The sequence below is a fragment of the Pteropus vampyrus genome, unplaced genomic scaffold, assembly GCF_000151845.1.
Source record: "Pteropus vampyrus isolate Shadow unplaced genomic scaffold, Pvam_2.0 Scaffold40, whole genome shotgun sequence".
Classification (NCBI taxonomy): Eukaryota; Metazoa; Chordata; class Mammalia; order Chiroptera; family Pteropodidae; genus Pteropus; species Pteropus vampyrus.
Window position 1 is genome coordinate 7,255,895 of NW_011888821.1, and position 17,644 is coordinate 7,273,538.

A 17,644-nucleotide genomic window follows, 5' to 3' on the forward strand; every position below is an offset into this window, starting at 1 on the left:
ACATTTGTGCCCACTCAGCATGGTGGACCAAGGGCCTAGGTCCCTGTCAGAGGGCTGGTGAGGTCCCCTCGGGCCCTCTGTTCAGGCCAGGCATGGGTCTGTCAGAGTTGGAGGACTGCAGTCTTACCAAGCTGGACAGAGGAATGGCCCAAATGACCAGAGCTCCATTGTTCTCATCACACAGTTGGTGGTAGAGCCCGGACTTGAACTGGGATCTGTCCAAATCTAGCGTCAAGGGTAAGCTGCTGGTGAGCCAGTGACCACCACAGAGCATATGAAGCAATCTTACCCTCCGACATGCAAGCCCCTTGCCAGAAGGTCAACTTGACAAGGGCAAGGATTTTGTTTGTTTTTGATCCATCTGCATCTCCATTGCTTCGAGCACTGTCTGGTATGAAGCAGGTTTTCAGTGCATAATTATCAAATGAATAATAAGAGCAAACATTAAAGAGAGAGAGAGAGAGAGAGAGAGAGAGAGAGAGATGGAGAGAGATGGAGAGAACTTTCTGTGTGCCTGGCACTTACATAAATTACCTGAGAAATGTGTATAATTGTCCCATGTTGCACCCCATGATGCAGATGAAGAAACTGAGGCCCAGAGTCATCAACTTATGAGACCCAGGTCAGCATGAGAGCCAACCCCTGAGACCCCAGAATCCATGCCCATAACCCTTCCTTTGCCCTCTTCAAGGGCCAACTTGGTTCCCGTGGTGCCTGCACACACCAACTCTAATCCTTTTTCTTTTTTTTTTCCCCCATTTTATTTTAAATCTGTCTTGAATAGGTAACACCTGCTGTGGTAAAATGTCAGACGGTATAACTAATAGTATAGCACCAACATCAGCATCTTTGTGATGTCAACAATGGTAGGAACTAAGTGAAGGGTATATGGGAGATCTCTGTAGTACCTTTGCAACTTTTCTATGACTCTAAGATTATTCCAAAATAAAAGTTTATTAAACAATTTAAACAATAGAAATGGACATATGAGGTGGAAGGTGATCCTTCCCAACACCGATGTCCCCAGTTCTCCACATCCTCCAAGGCATCCACTATGGCCTTTCTCCATAAGGATGCTGGATACCTAATAAATGTTTGTGAGACTGAAGCAAATAGGTCCATCTTTGATTAATTGCCTCTGCGATATGAGTTGGATCAAAATAATGACTCAGAATGGCTGATTCAATTTTGGGTGAAGAACATAACAAATGGTCGAGAATTGTCCTTCGGCCTGAGTTCTCATTTCATTTGCAATGAGAACTCAAGAGTTTGGGTCCACTGCTGTTTGTCCAGGGACCTCAGACCTATATCCTGTCATGTCATTCCACATCCTGTCCCACATGCATATGAGGCTAACCTAAAGAACCTCTAAGACCTTTCCAACCCAAAGGGCTAGAATTCCATTTTCTCTCTTTCCAATTATCAACATTTTTTTAAAAAAAATTTATTTTATTAGTTTCAAGTATACAGTACATTGACTAGGCGTTTATATAGTTTATAAAACAATCCCCCAATTGCTCTTTCTCTCCTCTGGCTCTCCACCTAGCCATTACATTAATGCTGACTGCGTTCCCTATGCTGTGCTCCCCATCCCTGTGACCATCTATCAACTACTTATTTGTACTTCTTTAACCTGTCACCCCATTCTCCTAGCCTCCCAAACCCCCTCTCCTCTGGCCGTCACCAGAATGTCCTCTATATTCGCGAGTCTGTTTTTGATTAGTTTGTTCTTTTTGTTCCTTAGATTTCGCATATAAGTGAAATCATATGGTATTTATCTTTGTCTGTCTGACTCATTTCACCCAGCATAATAACCTCTAGGTCCATCCACAGCGTTGCGAATGGTAGGATTTCATTTTTTTTTTTTTTTAATGGCTGAGTAATATTCTATCGTATATATGAACCGTAACTTCTTTATCTAGTCGTCTGTCGATGGGCATTTAGGCTGCTTCCATATCTTGGCTATTGTAAATTGTGCTGCTATGAATATAGGGGTGCATGGATCTTTACGAATTGTTATTTTGGTTTTCTTTGGATAAATACCCATAAGTGCAATTGCTGGATCCAAAGGCATATCCATTTTTAAATTTTTGAGCAACCTCCAGACTGTTCTCCATAGTGACTGTACCAATTTGCGGTCCCACCAACAATATATGAGGGTTCCCTTTTCTCCACATCCTTGCCAACACTTGTTGTTCTTTGATTTATTAATGGTAGCCAAGTATCAACCTTTATGATTATTAAAGAAGAAAGCCTCAACTTGGTTTGTCTTTAGTGTCTCTCTAGGACTTGCTAACTTTCTAGTACTTGCTAATCTACCTTGTTAAGAAAGAAAAATTAGGCTTCAATCTGAGACTTGAGCAGGCTATAGTATTTAGCCAGAATTTGATAACATCACTTTGTTTCAATAGAATTTATTTTTATGGCTGTTTTCTAATTGTGCCAAGTGATAGTGATTCATTACTTATGGATATGAAATAAAATTTCCTTTAAGTTTATTTGATTTTTTTTTTTTTTTTAAAGTCAACCGGCTGTAACAAAATACCATAGACGCTTAAACAACAGACATTTATATCTCACAGTTCTGGAGGCTGAGAAGTTCAAGACCAAAGTGTTGGCAGATCCAGTGTTTGTTGAGGACCCTCTTCCTGGTTTGTAGATGTCCCCTTTCTTGTTGCGTCCTTATATGGTGGAGAGCAGAGAGAGGAAGCAAACTCTTGAGTCCCTTCTTCCTTTTGGGGACCCCCACCCTCATGACCTCATCTAACCCTAATTACCTCTCCAAGGCCCCACTTCTAAATACCATCACATTGGGGGATAGTGTTTCAACATATGGATTTGAGGTGGGGGCACACCAACATGCAGTCCATAACACATGACACGTGGCTCCTGCGATTGAGGTTCTGGAGATGCTGTTCTGTAGCCCTTTGACCTCTAGCATGGGCTTTGGAATAGTGTAGCCTTGAGTCTGAGCCCCAGCTCTGCCACTCATTGGTTGAGTGATTTTGGCCAATCACTTATGATCTCTCAGAACTTCATCTATAAGGGGTGATATTGATGGTACCTACCTGCTGAGGTATTTTCAGAGTATGAGACAGTGCTCGGCTCACAGTAAATGCCTAATATGGGTGAGATCTGGAGCGTATACAAGGTGTATAAAGTTATGAAGTGGAAAAAAAAGCAGTGGTTTGCGTAGGGGACCCTGGGCTTAAATCCCTACTGTGATCCATGGTTGGAAAAGACAGACCAGAGAAGGCTCACTTATCTCTGGTCCCCAGCAGCTTTATCCTTCTCACTTAAATTACAAGTTTCTAGGAGATTGCCAGCCCTCATTTACATCACTACTGCCACCACCCTTGTCCCTGGGTAGCTTTAAATTTTAGAGATAAGTGACTAATGCTGCCGGCATGTTCCAGTCATACCCGGTGCTCAGCTCTTGTTTGCCGGTGCTGTGGTGCTCATGAGGCGTGCATCTTCCCAGTCTGGCATTTGGGGATGAAAAGATGGATTTAGCTGCTTCTTCCCCCAGAGGTGACTCAGCTCCTGGAAGCTCAGTGACGGCAGTGGCAGTTGGAGCCCCAAGGACTTCTGTGCCTTAGTCTACACAGCAGCCTGGCTCTGCCTAGAATATGCAGTAAAACCTCGTAGAGACTGTCTTGTCTAGCCAGCCTGAAATGCTGTCTGTCTCCTTCCAGGATTTGTCCTCCTCACAGACAAGTTCATTGTCAGCTGGTGGATGCCTGCCTTCCAGCTGGAAAATGGTATTGTGAAGGTTCCCATTAAGCTAGTTCTATCGCACAAATTCACACTGAAAAGAAACCCACTGTGCGTAATAATCATTTATGCACGTCCCGTGCCAACGTTTCTCAGAGTCTGGTCTGAAGGCATCCTGCACAGAGGTCCCCATGGGGAGAGAGAGAGAATCTACCTTTTTGACATGCTCCCCCGATAATCACCATACCCACTAATGCTTGAGAACAGCTTCTGCTCTCCATGTATCTATTACAAGAGAATATATTCGGTTCTCTTTGTTGGTAAGATGATGATGGGATGTCATGAGTGGGGAGATAGTTTTTAAATGAATATGATTGATGACAACGAGGGCTTTGGAGTGGGACAGATCTGGTGTTAAATCTCAACCTCATCGCTTACTCCTTTTCCTGAACCTCAATTTGCTCATCTGTCCAACGGGGCTGCTACCAGTATTTACCACCCAGGGCTGTTTTGAGAATGAAATCCTGGCATGTGATAAATGCTCAATAAATGTTAGCTATTATCGTTACTGGGTAAACCTTCCCCCTGCCTCCCTCCCGTCCACCTTTAAACTGGAGAAATCATAGCATCTACCATCTAGGGCGGGGGTTGGCAAACTTTTCCTGAAAAGGGCCAGGTAGTAAATATATGAGGTTTTGTGGACCATATGGTCTACTCAATTCAGCTGCTATAGTACAAAAGCAGCCATAAATAACCCATAAATGAATGAGCATGGTCGGCGTTCCAGTAAAACTTCACTTACAAAATTAGGCAGGGAGGCTGGATTTGGCTCACGGCTGTAGCGTGCTAACCCCTGACCTCAGGTGTTGTAAAGATTAAGTGAGATGCGGCTTATAATGAGCCTAGCACAGTGCCTGGCACAGAGCGCTCACTACAAGAAAGGATTCTAAGGAATTCATATCGGATCTGAGGTCTAGGCTTCATTCTTTTCTCCAAGGGTAAGGACAGATTTTGTGAGCAAGATTTTTCAACGCAGATATCAGTCCTTTCTCAGCCCAAAATCAAAGCTAAATATTCGTCTTAGCACCTGGAGCATGCCAACCCATGGGGAATGATTAATTCTCTTTATCGCATGGTTTGCCCTAGGGTGTTTTGCCATTTTCAGCATCTGTCTCATGGAAATCAGGTTGCCCAGCTAAACCACGATGTGAGAAACTCATTTATGTGTGCAGGGTGATTAACTATGAGCTTTTGCATCCACACAGGCGTTTAACCCTCACCGCGAGGCTATAGAATGTCTGGGAGAGGAGGCAGGGATGGGGGCAGAGAGAGAGAAACCTGGGTGTGAATTCTGTCTCTGCAACGTTCCAGTTATGTGATGTTTTCCTTCTCTCGGCCTCAGATTCATCACCTGTAGAACAGAGAGATTAAATGAGATAACACATATAAAGCCCTTAGCACAGTGTAACGCATGGTAGCTATTGAACTCCATTTTGCAAACAAAAAAGTGATGCTAAGTGATCAGGGGCTTATTCAGGGTCATACAGCTGGTGATTGGCCTCAGACCAAGCTGATTGTCACCAGGCCCTATCTCCTGGCTGCTTCGTGGGACCTTTGCTGCTTCCAGCCAGGGCTGTTCTCCATGTCCAAGGACTAAAATTCTCGGAGAGTCTGACATTGCGGTCAGGGAGTTTGCAAGCCTGTGACCATTCATCACTGTAGCAGCTTAAATCGTGCTCTCCCAAAGTTCGGATCCTCCCAGAACCTCAGGACATGACCTCATTTGGAAATAGGGTCTTTGCGGAGGTAATTAAAATAAAGATCAGAATGAGATCATATTGGATTAGAGCTGGCCCTAAATCCAACAAGATGGAAAAGAACAGAGCCACAGGGAAGAAGGCCATGTGAAACAGGAGGCCGAGGTTGGGGCAATGCTGCCACAGGGTGAGGATGGCCGAGAGCCACCAGGATCTGAGAGAGGCATGGAAGGATGCTCCCCCAGAGCTTTTGAAGAGAGCGAAGCCCTGCCGACACCTCGATCTGGGACTTCTGGCCTCCAGAAGTGTGAAAGAAGAAATTCCTGTTGTTTTAAGCCACCCAGTTTGTGGTGATTTGTTACCGCAGCCCCAGGAAACTCAGACACTGCCCTTGACTCTAAGATATGAGTGAACAGGGGTGTCAGACTCAGAACGTCTGCAGGCATCTGAGACAAAGAGTGTGCATTGTGGAGGCACAGATGGGCTCAGCTTTGAGTTGTTGTTTCTTTATTTGCAAGAGAGAGAGAGAGAAAGAGAAAGAGAGGGAGAGAGAGAGAGAGAGAGAGGGGGGAATATCGCAATCCTGCTGGCTTGTGGCGAGGACAAAGAGATGGCGTGGCAGAGAGGGCTCAGTGGTGGTAATGCAGGCAGTCGTAACCATGCATTGAGCCTGATGTGCCTCGGTTAAATTCAGTCCTCACAGCTGCCCCAGGTGGCTGGGTCTCTTAGTACCCTCGCATTACAGAGAAGGAAACTGAGTCATGAGAGACTAGCTAATTCTCCAAGGCTGGACAGCTAGCGAGGGGCAGAGCCACCACTTAAACCCAGACATTTGGTTCTAAAACACTCCCTCCCTCCCAACTCCAGGTCACCACAACCCTCTATGGCTTCATGCCCAGAGTTGGTGCTCGTTGAAGTCAGTCCTCTAGCCTGGTTGGAGCCAAGCACGCAGTAACGCTCAATTAATATTAATATTATAATCTTGTTTCTCCTTCCTTCCCTCCTTCCTCAAGACAGGCCTTTGATTGGTGGAGAGGTGGCAGGTAATTTTGGCTTATGGAATGGATGTGTTAAGGGGTAGGAGATTGTTGAAGGGTATGGCAATTTACCAAAAATCCAACTCCTAGTGAAGAACTCGGGGTCAGGAGCTTCCCACAAATAATAAACCATCATGTGGGCTCCTGGGAGTGGGCACTATTTTGAGATCCAAGCAGGGAAGAGCTGACTTAAGGGAAGTCTGCAAATCACAGTACCTGAGCAGGTGTGCTGAACCTGGGCTCCAAGTCATAGAAGGAAGACAGATAGAGAGAAGGCAGCTTTCCAAACCATGGGCTTAGAAGTAAGGAAAAAGACATGCCAGGTAGCAGAACTGAGGTGCTGGGCGTGGAAAGAGTTAGCAGACGTAGGTGATGCGATGTTGGCCTCACAGTAGAACAAGAACATCCCCTTCTCTGCGTCTCCTTCTCCTCCTGGGAAAGGCCTTAAAATATCGCATCCTTTTCAGCCCAGGCATTCCCTCTGCAAATGCGGCCCAAAGATTTAAATGCACGCAGAGATTGAGCTTTGAGAATGCTCATCCCAGAGCTGTTCATCGTGGGGGAAGTGGAAAACAATCTAAATGTCGGGGGGCTGATGAAATGAATCATAGTACAGCCGCAAATAGAAAACTACACAGCCTTTCACACTGCTGCCGGAGAAGAACATCCAAGGTCGTGTGAAAATGCTCATGGTTTGTTGTTAAGCGAAAGGAGCAGGTAATAAAGTGTGACCCCCTAACTTTATACAGTAGGGTATAACTTTATACAGTAGGGTTTCTGTCATAAAACCAGACCGATAATGGTGAATTTATATATATATATAATTGTATATGTGTCTGTGCATGTATAGATATATGCACAGATTATGCATATATTAACTTTTTTAGCTACTTGTGTTTTGGCGTCCATGTTTTCAGACCCTTAAAAAGTACCTGTGTGTATTCACTACTTGTTGCAAGTTTGTACCCTTAAACAACATCAGTTTTACCTGCAACCCCTCCCCTGGTAACCATCTCTGTTTTTTATGAGATTGACTTTTTTTTGAATCCACATATAAGTGAGATCATACAGGACTTGTCTTTCTTCGTCTGATTTAGTATAATGTGATCAAGGTCTATCCATGTTGTCACAAATGGCAGGATATCCTCCCTTCTCATGGCTGAATAATATTCCATTGTGTGTGTGTGTATACATATAGATATATGTATACACACATGTATATGTGTATACATATATGTGTGTGTATATATGTATACACATATACATATATATGCATACACACATATACATATATACATATGTATGTACATATGTGTGTGTATACATATATGTGTATACATATATGTGTGTATATGTATACACATATACATATATATGTATACACACATATACATATATATGTATACACACATATACACATACACATATGTATATATGTGTATATGTGTGTATACATATATATGTATATACATGTGTGTGTGTGTGTGTGTGTGTGTGTGTGTGTGTGTATATATCACACTTTAAAAATCCATTCATGCACTCATGTGCTTTTAGGTTGTTTCCATATCTTGGCTATCATGAATAATGCTGTAATAAACATGGGAATGCATAAATTTACAATGTTATGTCAAATATATTCAATTAAAAATACTTGCATATGTGCATATATGTGTATAATAAACATATGTATTACCCTATATATGCGCACCACATATATAACATATAATTACATAAATTTATATATATATGAATGAAATGTACACCAAAATGTTAATAGAACATATGTGGTAATATGTACACACACAAATATAGACATACATGCATAGTGTTACGGACTGCATGTTTATGTTCCTCCCAAATGTATATGTTAAAGCCCTAACACCCTGTATGGCTGGAAATAGGGACTTTAAGGAAGTAACTGAGGTTAAATGAGATCCTAAGGGTGAGACTTTATAGAATTAGTGTTCATATGAGAAGAGATATTAGAGAGCTAGCTTGCTTGCGTGCTTACTCTCTCTCAATCTCTCTCTCTCTCTTCCCCTCCCTCCCTTCCTACCTCTCTCGCCCTCTCTCTCTCTCCCTGTGTGTGTGGGGGGGTATGTGTATGAAGAAGGGGCCATGCGAGCACAGGGCAAGAAGTTTGCTGTCAACAAGCCAGGAAGAGAGCTCTCACCAGAAACGGACTCTGTCCGATTTTATCTGGGCCTTTCAGCCTCCAGAACTGTGAGAAAATAAATGTCTGTTGTTTAAGCCGCCGAGCCTCTGGTATTTTGTTATGGTGGCCCAAGCGAACGAAAACACATGCATATATACATACATATGTTCAAAAATATGTGTCTTTATATATATATGATAATGTATGTGTAGTAATCTATATAGCTTTTTAATATATGGTTTTATATGCATGGCAACATATATAACTCTATCTACAAATATAAGACCAGAAGAGTGCCCATCAAAATGTGTATAGTGGTTCCCTCTGAGCAGTGTGGTCATGGGTGACCTTTTGTCCTTTTTTGCCTCTCTGTATTATCTGGATTTTCTACAACACACTCGAATTATTTCATATTACTATTACATTACTTGGTATTCCTATAAGATAATAATCAGTAGTACTACTATAGAGTCATTATTATAAAACTTTCTGCTGCCTAAAGTTGGACTTGGTCTTGGAGGCTGGGACAGGGCAAAGTGATTGCGGTCCAGGGGAGCAGAAGCTCAGGAGCCGGGACCAAGCAGGGACTGTCAAGGCCACATATATAACCTTGAACAGGTTTTGCTGAGCCCACCTGAGCCTCCTCTTGCCATCACAACAGGGTTCCCATGGGAAACGTGCTTTCCAGTCTCCAAAGGACCATCTCACAAACAGTCGCTTGCAGTGCAGACTGAGATCTGTGTGCCTTTGCCTTGTGTGAAGGTCACTGGATCAAGTCTGTCCTGGAACGAGAGAAATGCGAACCGGCGCGCCCCTGGATTCTTGACACCTACGTTTCATTTCTCCCACACAGATCAGCTGGACATCATCTCCATGGCGGAGACAACCATGATGCCCGAGGAGATCGAGCTGGAGATGGCGAAAATCCAGCGTCTCCGTGAAGTTTTGGTCCGACGGGAGTCCGAGCTCAGGTTTATGTGAGTGTCTGGGGGAAGCAGCTGAGAAAAGGAAGAGGTGTTCAAGGGAAGGGTGCCAGAGACTCTAACATTCACGGCTTATTACTGTGTGCCAGGATAAAAGTATTAGGTACAATAATAAGAAGAAGAAGAAAAAAAACTCATTTGATTTTCACTACTGCCGGAGAAGTAGATATCATAATCGTGTGTTTTAAACAAGACCCTGAAGTTGGGATTAAATTCAGGACAGTCTGACTCCAAAGCCCAAGTTCCTTCTCTGTTATTTGTTGAACAGAGAAATGGAGTGAGGAAAATAATAATCCCTCTGTCCTGGGATCTTCAGAGTCACGTGATGTAAAAGTCCAATATCTACAGAGTGCGACATTTCTGAGGAATTATAGGCAGTCTTTCGAGAGGAACTTTAATTTAAAAAATTGAGCTCTGGCAGATTAACATTGAGAGTTTAGAAGCAAAATAAAAAAAAAACAGAAGGTTAAGAGGCGGCTTTTCTGAGAATTCCCTACACTGCCTGTCAGCGCCTGATACAACCTCCTCCACTCTAAGAAGCAGCAACATCCCACCTTCTGGGAGTAGCTAAGCACCTTTCACCTACTCTCTTAACTCCATAGGCTGGTCCTGGGATAATCCCATTATGCAGATGAGGAGCCGGAGGCTCAGAGAAGCTCAGATAACACAGATAGGCAAGCTCAGGGCCTCCCAGCTACTAAATAGGTGAGTTAGGGTTCAGATCTTGCTCTTCCTGCTTTCAGAACCCCTATTCTCATGACGACATTGTATGCATGACCTTCTTTCTCACCCCATGAGATGGACTGCAATATTAACAGCTGCCCTGTGTGCAGCTTTCTGCATGGGCTGGATGGACCCTGTGCTAAATGCACATGCACAATCCCTTCTCACAGGAGCCCTTAGAGGAAGGTTCTAGAACATCCCCACTTTACAGATAAGAAACGTTCTCCTGTTGACCTCGGAATCAGATAGACTAAAATGTGAGTGTTTGGAGGCAATCCCTCCCTCCCCATGTTTTTTTGTTTTATTTTGTTTTTGTTTTTCAAAAGAACTCCAAGGATTAGTTTTGTGGGAGAAGCATCAGCTCAGGATTGGACCAGATGACTTTGAGATGTCTGAGGGTTACCCAGGTTGAGAGGAGCGGCAGGAAGTTCTGTGTCTGAGTGTGAAGTGTAGGGGAAGCCACTGCCCCAGACATAGAGACTTGGGGCTCACTGCATATTGGGTACAAGGAATAGGTACAGTCCTCCCACATAAGTGAGCGGACAAAAACAGCGACGCCTCAGCATCGGATCCGGGGAATGCCAAAATCTCCATGCCGCTCCTCTTTATGGATGGAGGCGGGTGACATGGGAAAGCCAACTCTCAAAGTTTTGGTGAAAAACATGGAATAACTAAGAGATTAGTGGCAACAAGAACGCTTGGGATTATCGCGGTTTATAAATAACATCCACTGTATACATGAAAATCAAGTCTTCCTCCTCCATTCTGTCTTTCATTCTAATTTGTGGAAGTGGCTTACGTTAATAGTATTAATTTTGATTAATTCTGGTGGATAGTTTTATGGCTATTCTTCCGTGTCTTAACATATGGACATGAGTCAGATGTACTAACTCCCCCTTATAAAAGATGATTAAATTAGTACCTGGGTCTTACTTTTGCATCCGTTTTCTATTTTTCTATTTGCAATTTTCACTTTCTGTGTTCTCAAAGAGTATAGCACTTACTATATTCAGTTCTAAAACTATTATTAAGCTACTGTTCTTATCCATAGCTTGTTTCTAACATTAAGAACACATCAGTGGCATTTACAATACCCTCCCTGTGTTTTAAAAGGAAGGAAGACAGAGAACATGAGTTCTGCTTTAAGGTACAGAAGACTGTGGGCTCGAGAGGGGCGAGAGGTTGCCCACAGGAACAAAGGCTGTCTCTTTGCATGCACCGACCTTTGCATCTTGTGCGTGTGTGTGTGCATACGTGCATGCATGCGTTATCCCCAGCATCTGGCACGTAGCAAGTGCTCATTGACAAGGATATGCAACATGTTAGCTCTAGCTCTTGGCCAGGTACTTCACTAAGCTCTTGACTTGTGACCTCCCTGAATTTCCTTGTCATGCCGTGAGTCTGACCACTTAGGGGAAAATGCCAACAGTAAACACTGGAATAAATAAAATTATGTAAAGGATACAGAAGGATGTCAGTGTAGTCAGGATACAGAGTGGGGCTCAGAGACATGTTCCATGGAAGGAGACAGCTTCGAGGCCCCCAGGAGCCTCACCAGTGCCTGCAGACAGCAGTGGATGATGATGACAGCTCCCCCAGGCCCAGCTTGGTACAGAATGAAGCCTCACCCTGAGGTCCACCCACCTTGTCAATCTCAGAGGTGCATGATGGACTCTGAGATGGCCAGGGTAGAGATCACAGCCCATTCAGACCTGGACAAAAGCCTCATCCATCATCCTTGGCCTCCCAGGCTAACAGGCTGTGTGTGGACTATTCTTGAATTCAGGTTCCTGGTTATTTCTCAGAGCCAGGCCCTTGCATAGCTATAGAGCTTATTGTGCAGGTGTGTCCTATTCTTGTTTATATTTTAGAAAAGAGGGAATTAGAGGTTAAGAAATTTGCCAAAGTTTGCCATAGCTAACAAGTAGCCAAGCTAGGATGCAGTTTGGCTTGAGTATTTATTAAATGAGTAGACGAGGGGAGGAAGAAAAAATGGAAGGAAGGAGGGAGGGTAGGAAGATGGAAGGAAGGAGGGGAAGGAAGGAAGCTCTGAATATATCTACCAAGACAATTCCTTAAAGAGTGTAAGCTTCATGAGGGCCGGAACCATCCATTTTCCCAGCACCTTAAACAGTGCTCAGCACCTATTAGGCAATTAATATTTGCTGAGTGTGCAATAAATTATTCTTTCACACTCCATTCTTACCCCAACAACGTCCCTTCTCTCTCTCTCTCTCTCTCTCACACATACACACACACACACACACACACACACACACACACACGACCCTTGGCATAGGGTAAGAGGGAAATAGACTTTCAGATCATGCTGAGCATTCACTGGCTCGGGCGAGGAAACTCTGAGTGACAGGAATGTGGCAGCCCTTGGCTGAAACAGTCCCAGTAACTCTAGCTGTAATAATCAGGATAAGATTGGTTTTGTCACACCTGCTCTGAAGTAATCAAGTTAATACCCATCAGCTCCCATGGAGAGCATGTGAGTCAGACGGTATTTCATGGTCCAGGGTGTCTTCTCACGTTCACAGTCTCCTGCTGTGTTGATTCTTTTAAGAGCAGGTGTGATGACTGCTGCCCCAGCACCCCCAATGTGTAGCATTATTCTTTCATGGGTTTCCTTTTCTCGTCTTGACCTTTCTGCTAGTTCCCCCGTCCTCTTGACAAGATGGCGAGGAAGCAGAAGAGGGTGATTTTCCCATTCCCAGGCAACTAGTGCGAAAGCACGAGAAGTAGACCCAGGGGTCATCTTGGCTCTCCCATGTGCTCGGTCTGTGACCTCGGGCACATGACAGAGCGCTAGAACGGCTGTTTACCAAGGGCACTGATATGCCACACACATGCCACATGCATTGCACGCATTGGCTCACTTAGTTTATTAAATCATCAGAAGAACCCTGATGTGTGGGGTTCTATTCCTTCTACTTTACGGATGAGAAAACTGACATTAGAGGCAAAATAACTTGTTCAAGGTCACCAACTGGTATGAGGCAGAACCAGTTGTCTGTCTCGGAGGCAGAGCCTTTAACCCTAAGCTAGTTTACTATCTTCGTTCCCAAAACGAGGACCCCTTTTCTCTTTGCCCAGCTCTTGTAGATCGTAAAGACAAACTCCTGGTTGGATGCCTGTGGTCCCACATTGGATTTTGTCTTGTAGGCCATCTTGAATTAAGCGTAGTGGAAACAGAAAAGGTTCTGCTGGGTTGGGTCTTGGGCTTTTCGGTACTCTTTCTCTAGAGATAAATGATTTATCTGGAGCCTAAAATGCTGAGCTCCAACTTGGAAAGTTAAGGTTTGCAAGTCAACCTGCTGAGAATTTGTTCTAGTGTCCAATTCCTGTCAGGGTCTTTAGGGACCATAATAGTCAGTGGTCACTGAGCCCTTCCCACAGGCCCAGCCCTGTGCTCAGCCCATCACACACATGATTATATAACGTACCAACAGTGCTTACTAATGAAAGAATGAATCGGGAGCACCCCCAGCGTACCTGCCCTGAATAAGGCCCACGAGGTCAGGTTCAGAGAAGGGTGACGAGGGACCCTGGCAGACACATGTCCCTGCTCTGCACACCCAGTGCACCTTCTCTCATTGTCTACCCTTGGTGCAGAGAGATCGCCCTCTTGAACTGTGGTAATTTTATGAGCTTCATTTGAACGAGTCACTACACTCCTCAGTATCACGAAACCGCCTCTGCAATAGGCATCAAATGTCCGTGAGATAAAGCTTGATGGCTGCTTCGTTGTATCCTTGACCCTCCCTGACGCCCACCTCCTGGTCCCTCCCGCTGCTGCCCCATCTCCATGCCTCTCCCCATCCTGTCCTTTGGAGGCTGTCAACAACCTCAGACTCATTTTCTCACCCTAATTCCAGCAGTGAATCACACCGTTAAGCTTTTCATAACTCCTCCTGCAGTTGCCAGCCTCAACTCTTCTGTACCCTCTGTACATCCCGGTCCTGCTGTTTATCTGGGTTTCAGATAATTAGATATCTTTGGCCTCTGAACGGCGATGGGGGTGGAGGTGGAGGGTTGGTTATCTTCATTTAACACCCGCTTGCCGGATTTTCATAAAAGAGCTAGCGTGCTCCGTCTCTCAGTTTGCTCTGGGCAGCGGTGTCTTTTAATGGGCGAGAGTCGGAACCGAGCAGGCAGGAGAGGTGGGCATGAGAAGGACAGCTTTCAGGAGCACAGCCCTTGAGTTCTAACGTTCCCAGGGCCTGAGTGTGGACCACGGTGACTTCATTTTATTAAGAAGTACCAAATATGGTGAAGAGGTCAGGCTCTTGAACCTGACAGAGATTCAGGGTGGGGTGGTAGAAAGTGCCCAAGCCGTCAAAAGCAGCTTTTTGAATACTTGCGATGCTGGGCAGTGCTCTGTGTGTTTTATGTACATTGATTCATCAACTATAACAACCGCATAGGCAGCCACTACACCTACAGATGAGGAAACAGAGGCACAGAGAGGTCAAGTAACTTGCCCAGGGTTGCACAGGTTCCGTTAAATAGCAGGCAGTGGTAGAAACCAGGTATTCTGGGTCCAGAGTCCATGATGTCAACTGCCGTGCTACAGGGTCTGTCAATTAGTTTCAAAGCCCAGCCCTACTTCATACCAACTGTGCGGCTTGTGGAAGATCTTTTGTCCTGTTCCATCTTCAGTTTTCCCCACCTGTATGATGGGACAGTGACATTTCCCTGGTGGTGTCGTAGCAAGGGATGAAAAGAGAGGACACATGTGGAAGTGGGCGGCTCTTTCCAGGAAGTAAGCAAATTCCCTTCCCTCCTTTAACTGTTAACAGTGTGCGGTGAGGGAGAGGAGGGAATCCGGAAGGCTTGGTCACCTCCACGGAAAGCCCAGAAGATGCTCCTCTCCATGAGAAGTTGGGAAGTGGCTCTCAGCCATCAAGTCTAGCTCTACCCTGGGGCCTTGACTTTTTATTATTACATTATTATTATTAATTATAAAAAAATTTACACACCTGCATTTTTCTTTTCCCTCCAATGAGGTGATCATTATGAAGCCTGTTAGGAAAAGCTTCCAGCCCAGGGCAAAATGAAGCATGTATGTTTATGTAACTTGACATATCTCAGTGGTACTCGGGGGTCCTGCGTCACTCCGGTTGTACTCTGGGTTTTAAATAGCATCTCCTAAGAACAGGTCATTGTCGCCAGAGCCACATATCAGGTGGGAAGAGATGCCTTCATTTGAAGAAAATGTGAAAAGCACTTTGTCTTGGACAAAATATGCAACGTATTCGAAGAGTTGGGGGGTGAGAGAGAGGAAGGAGGCCTCAAGGGAAGAGGAGAGGGGTGGAGAGACTAGAGAGAGGAGAGAGGATGGAGAATATTCCAGGTGAGACCTCTGGCTGGAAGGACCCTCCTGAATTCCTAAGCATACTGGGATGAGGGTAGGGATTTGGGCTGATCGAACGTAGAAGAAAGACATATCTGCCACTGGACCAGCTTCTGCTGCTCCAAGTTGCCTTTCTCAGTCAGAACAAGCTTCAGGAGAGAAAATTCTTCTCTCTGGGAGCTCTGTCTTACCATAAATTTATTTCATTCTCTTGGCTCCAAGGATCCCCTCTGAAACTGTTGCATTCCAGTGAGCTGGAAGGGAAATCACCATATGAGCTCTTGTGATGGTTAATGTTATGTGTCAACTTGACTGGGCCAAGGAGTGCTCAGATATTTGGCCAACCATTATTCTGGGTGAGTCTGTGAGGGTGTTTCTGGATGAGATTAACACTCGGATCTGTAGACTGAGAAAAGCAGACTGCTCTCCCCACTGTAGGTGGGCCTCATCCGATCCGTTGAAAACCTGAATAGAACAAAAGGGCTGAGTAAGAGGGAACTTTGCCCGCTTGACTGCATGAGCAGAGGCATCGATCTTTTCCTGCCTTTGGACTTGAACTGAAAAATCAACTCTTCTTGAGTCTTGAGCCTTCCAGCTTTTGGTCTGGAATGTACACCATTCTCTCTCCTGCATCTCCAGCTTGCCAACTGTAGATCTTGGGATGTCTCCTTAATCCTATGAGTCAGTTCCTGATAATAAGTCTCTTTATATATTTAGGTAGCCTCTTGGTTCTGTTTCTCTGGAGAACTCTGACTAATACAGCCTTGTTTATTCCCAGAAATTTCTGTCTGAATACTTTATCTGGCTAGCACAGACCTAGGAGGTTGAAGGAGACTGATAAAGAGGGGTGGGGGTGGGGGGAACCGGCTCACTGCTCTGGAAAAACGGTTTGGCACTTTATTACCTAGTAACGATGAACATGCACTTCCTCTACAACCAATACTTTCTCTCCTGGGCATTTCCTGGTCTATATAATTGGGTAGGTACCAGCCTTGTGTGGCTATTTCAATTTAAATTAATTAAAGTTAAATAAAATTTAAAATGCAAGCCTAGCCACATTTCGAATGCTCATTAGTCAGCTGTGGTCTGTGGGGATCCACTGGAAAGCAAACTTTTTGGTAGAACATTTCCACCATTGCAGAAAGCTCTGCTGGGCAGCACTGCCCCAAAGAAATTCTCACACATCGGGAGGCGTATTCCAGAATGTTCATAACAGCCTTGTTTGTAAGACCAAAAAACTGGAAATTCAAATGTTTACCAGCAACAGAAAAGGACAAACCAGCTGTGCTCTAATCATACCCTGGAATACTATATAGCAGCAAAAAATGAATAGGCTACGGGCATTAACACAGGTGAATCTCAAAAACAAGATGTTGCACAAAAGATTTATGTGAAGGTCAAAATATGTAAAACTAACAAATACAACATGCAGGCATTCATACAGTATCTGTCTTGTTGAACACAAACATATTTTAAAGGGAAAAATGCTAAGAAGTAGTGGTGGGTAGAGAGTATGATTTTCTGATGCCTTCACTGAAATGTCTCAGATACATCAAACTAAGTATGTCCAAGTTCAAGCTCATGATCCCCCTGTCCCCTCCCGTCCCCTCCACCCAACCCCTCCAAACTTAGCAAATGACCCAGCACTGCCATCTACTCATCGAAAACCCAAATTCCAAAATTAGACACCATATTCAATTCGTCCCTGAATCATGTGAGTTTTACTTCCTCAAACAGTTTCCCACTGTCCACTTTTCTCTATCTCTATGGCCACCACCCAATTACACATTTCTATTTCTGTCTCAAGAACCAACCTTGCAGGCAGCCCTAGAGAGCTTCCCAAAATGCCAATCAGACCGTAGTCCCCAGCTTTAAACACCAGAATTTGTTAGAATTCCCTTCCCTTCCCTTCC

General features: G+C 44.5%; 1 protein-coding gene across 1 annotated transcript in view; it reads left to right on the forward strand.

The window, feature by feature from the left end:
* CUNH16orf45 (chromosome unknown C16orf45 homolog) overlaps positions 1 to 17,644 on the forward strand; it is a 97,510-nt gene that overhangs the window by 45,904 nt on the left and 33,962 nt on the right. Inside the window, exon 2 of the mRNA XM_011358401.2 lies at positions 9,517 to 9,640. Within this exon, the coding sequence (XP_011356703.1) occupies positions 9,517 to 9,640 (124 nt within the window). The remainder of the gene's footprint in view (positions 1 to 9,516; positions 9,641 to 17,644) is intronic.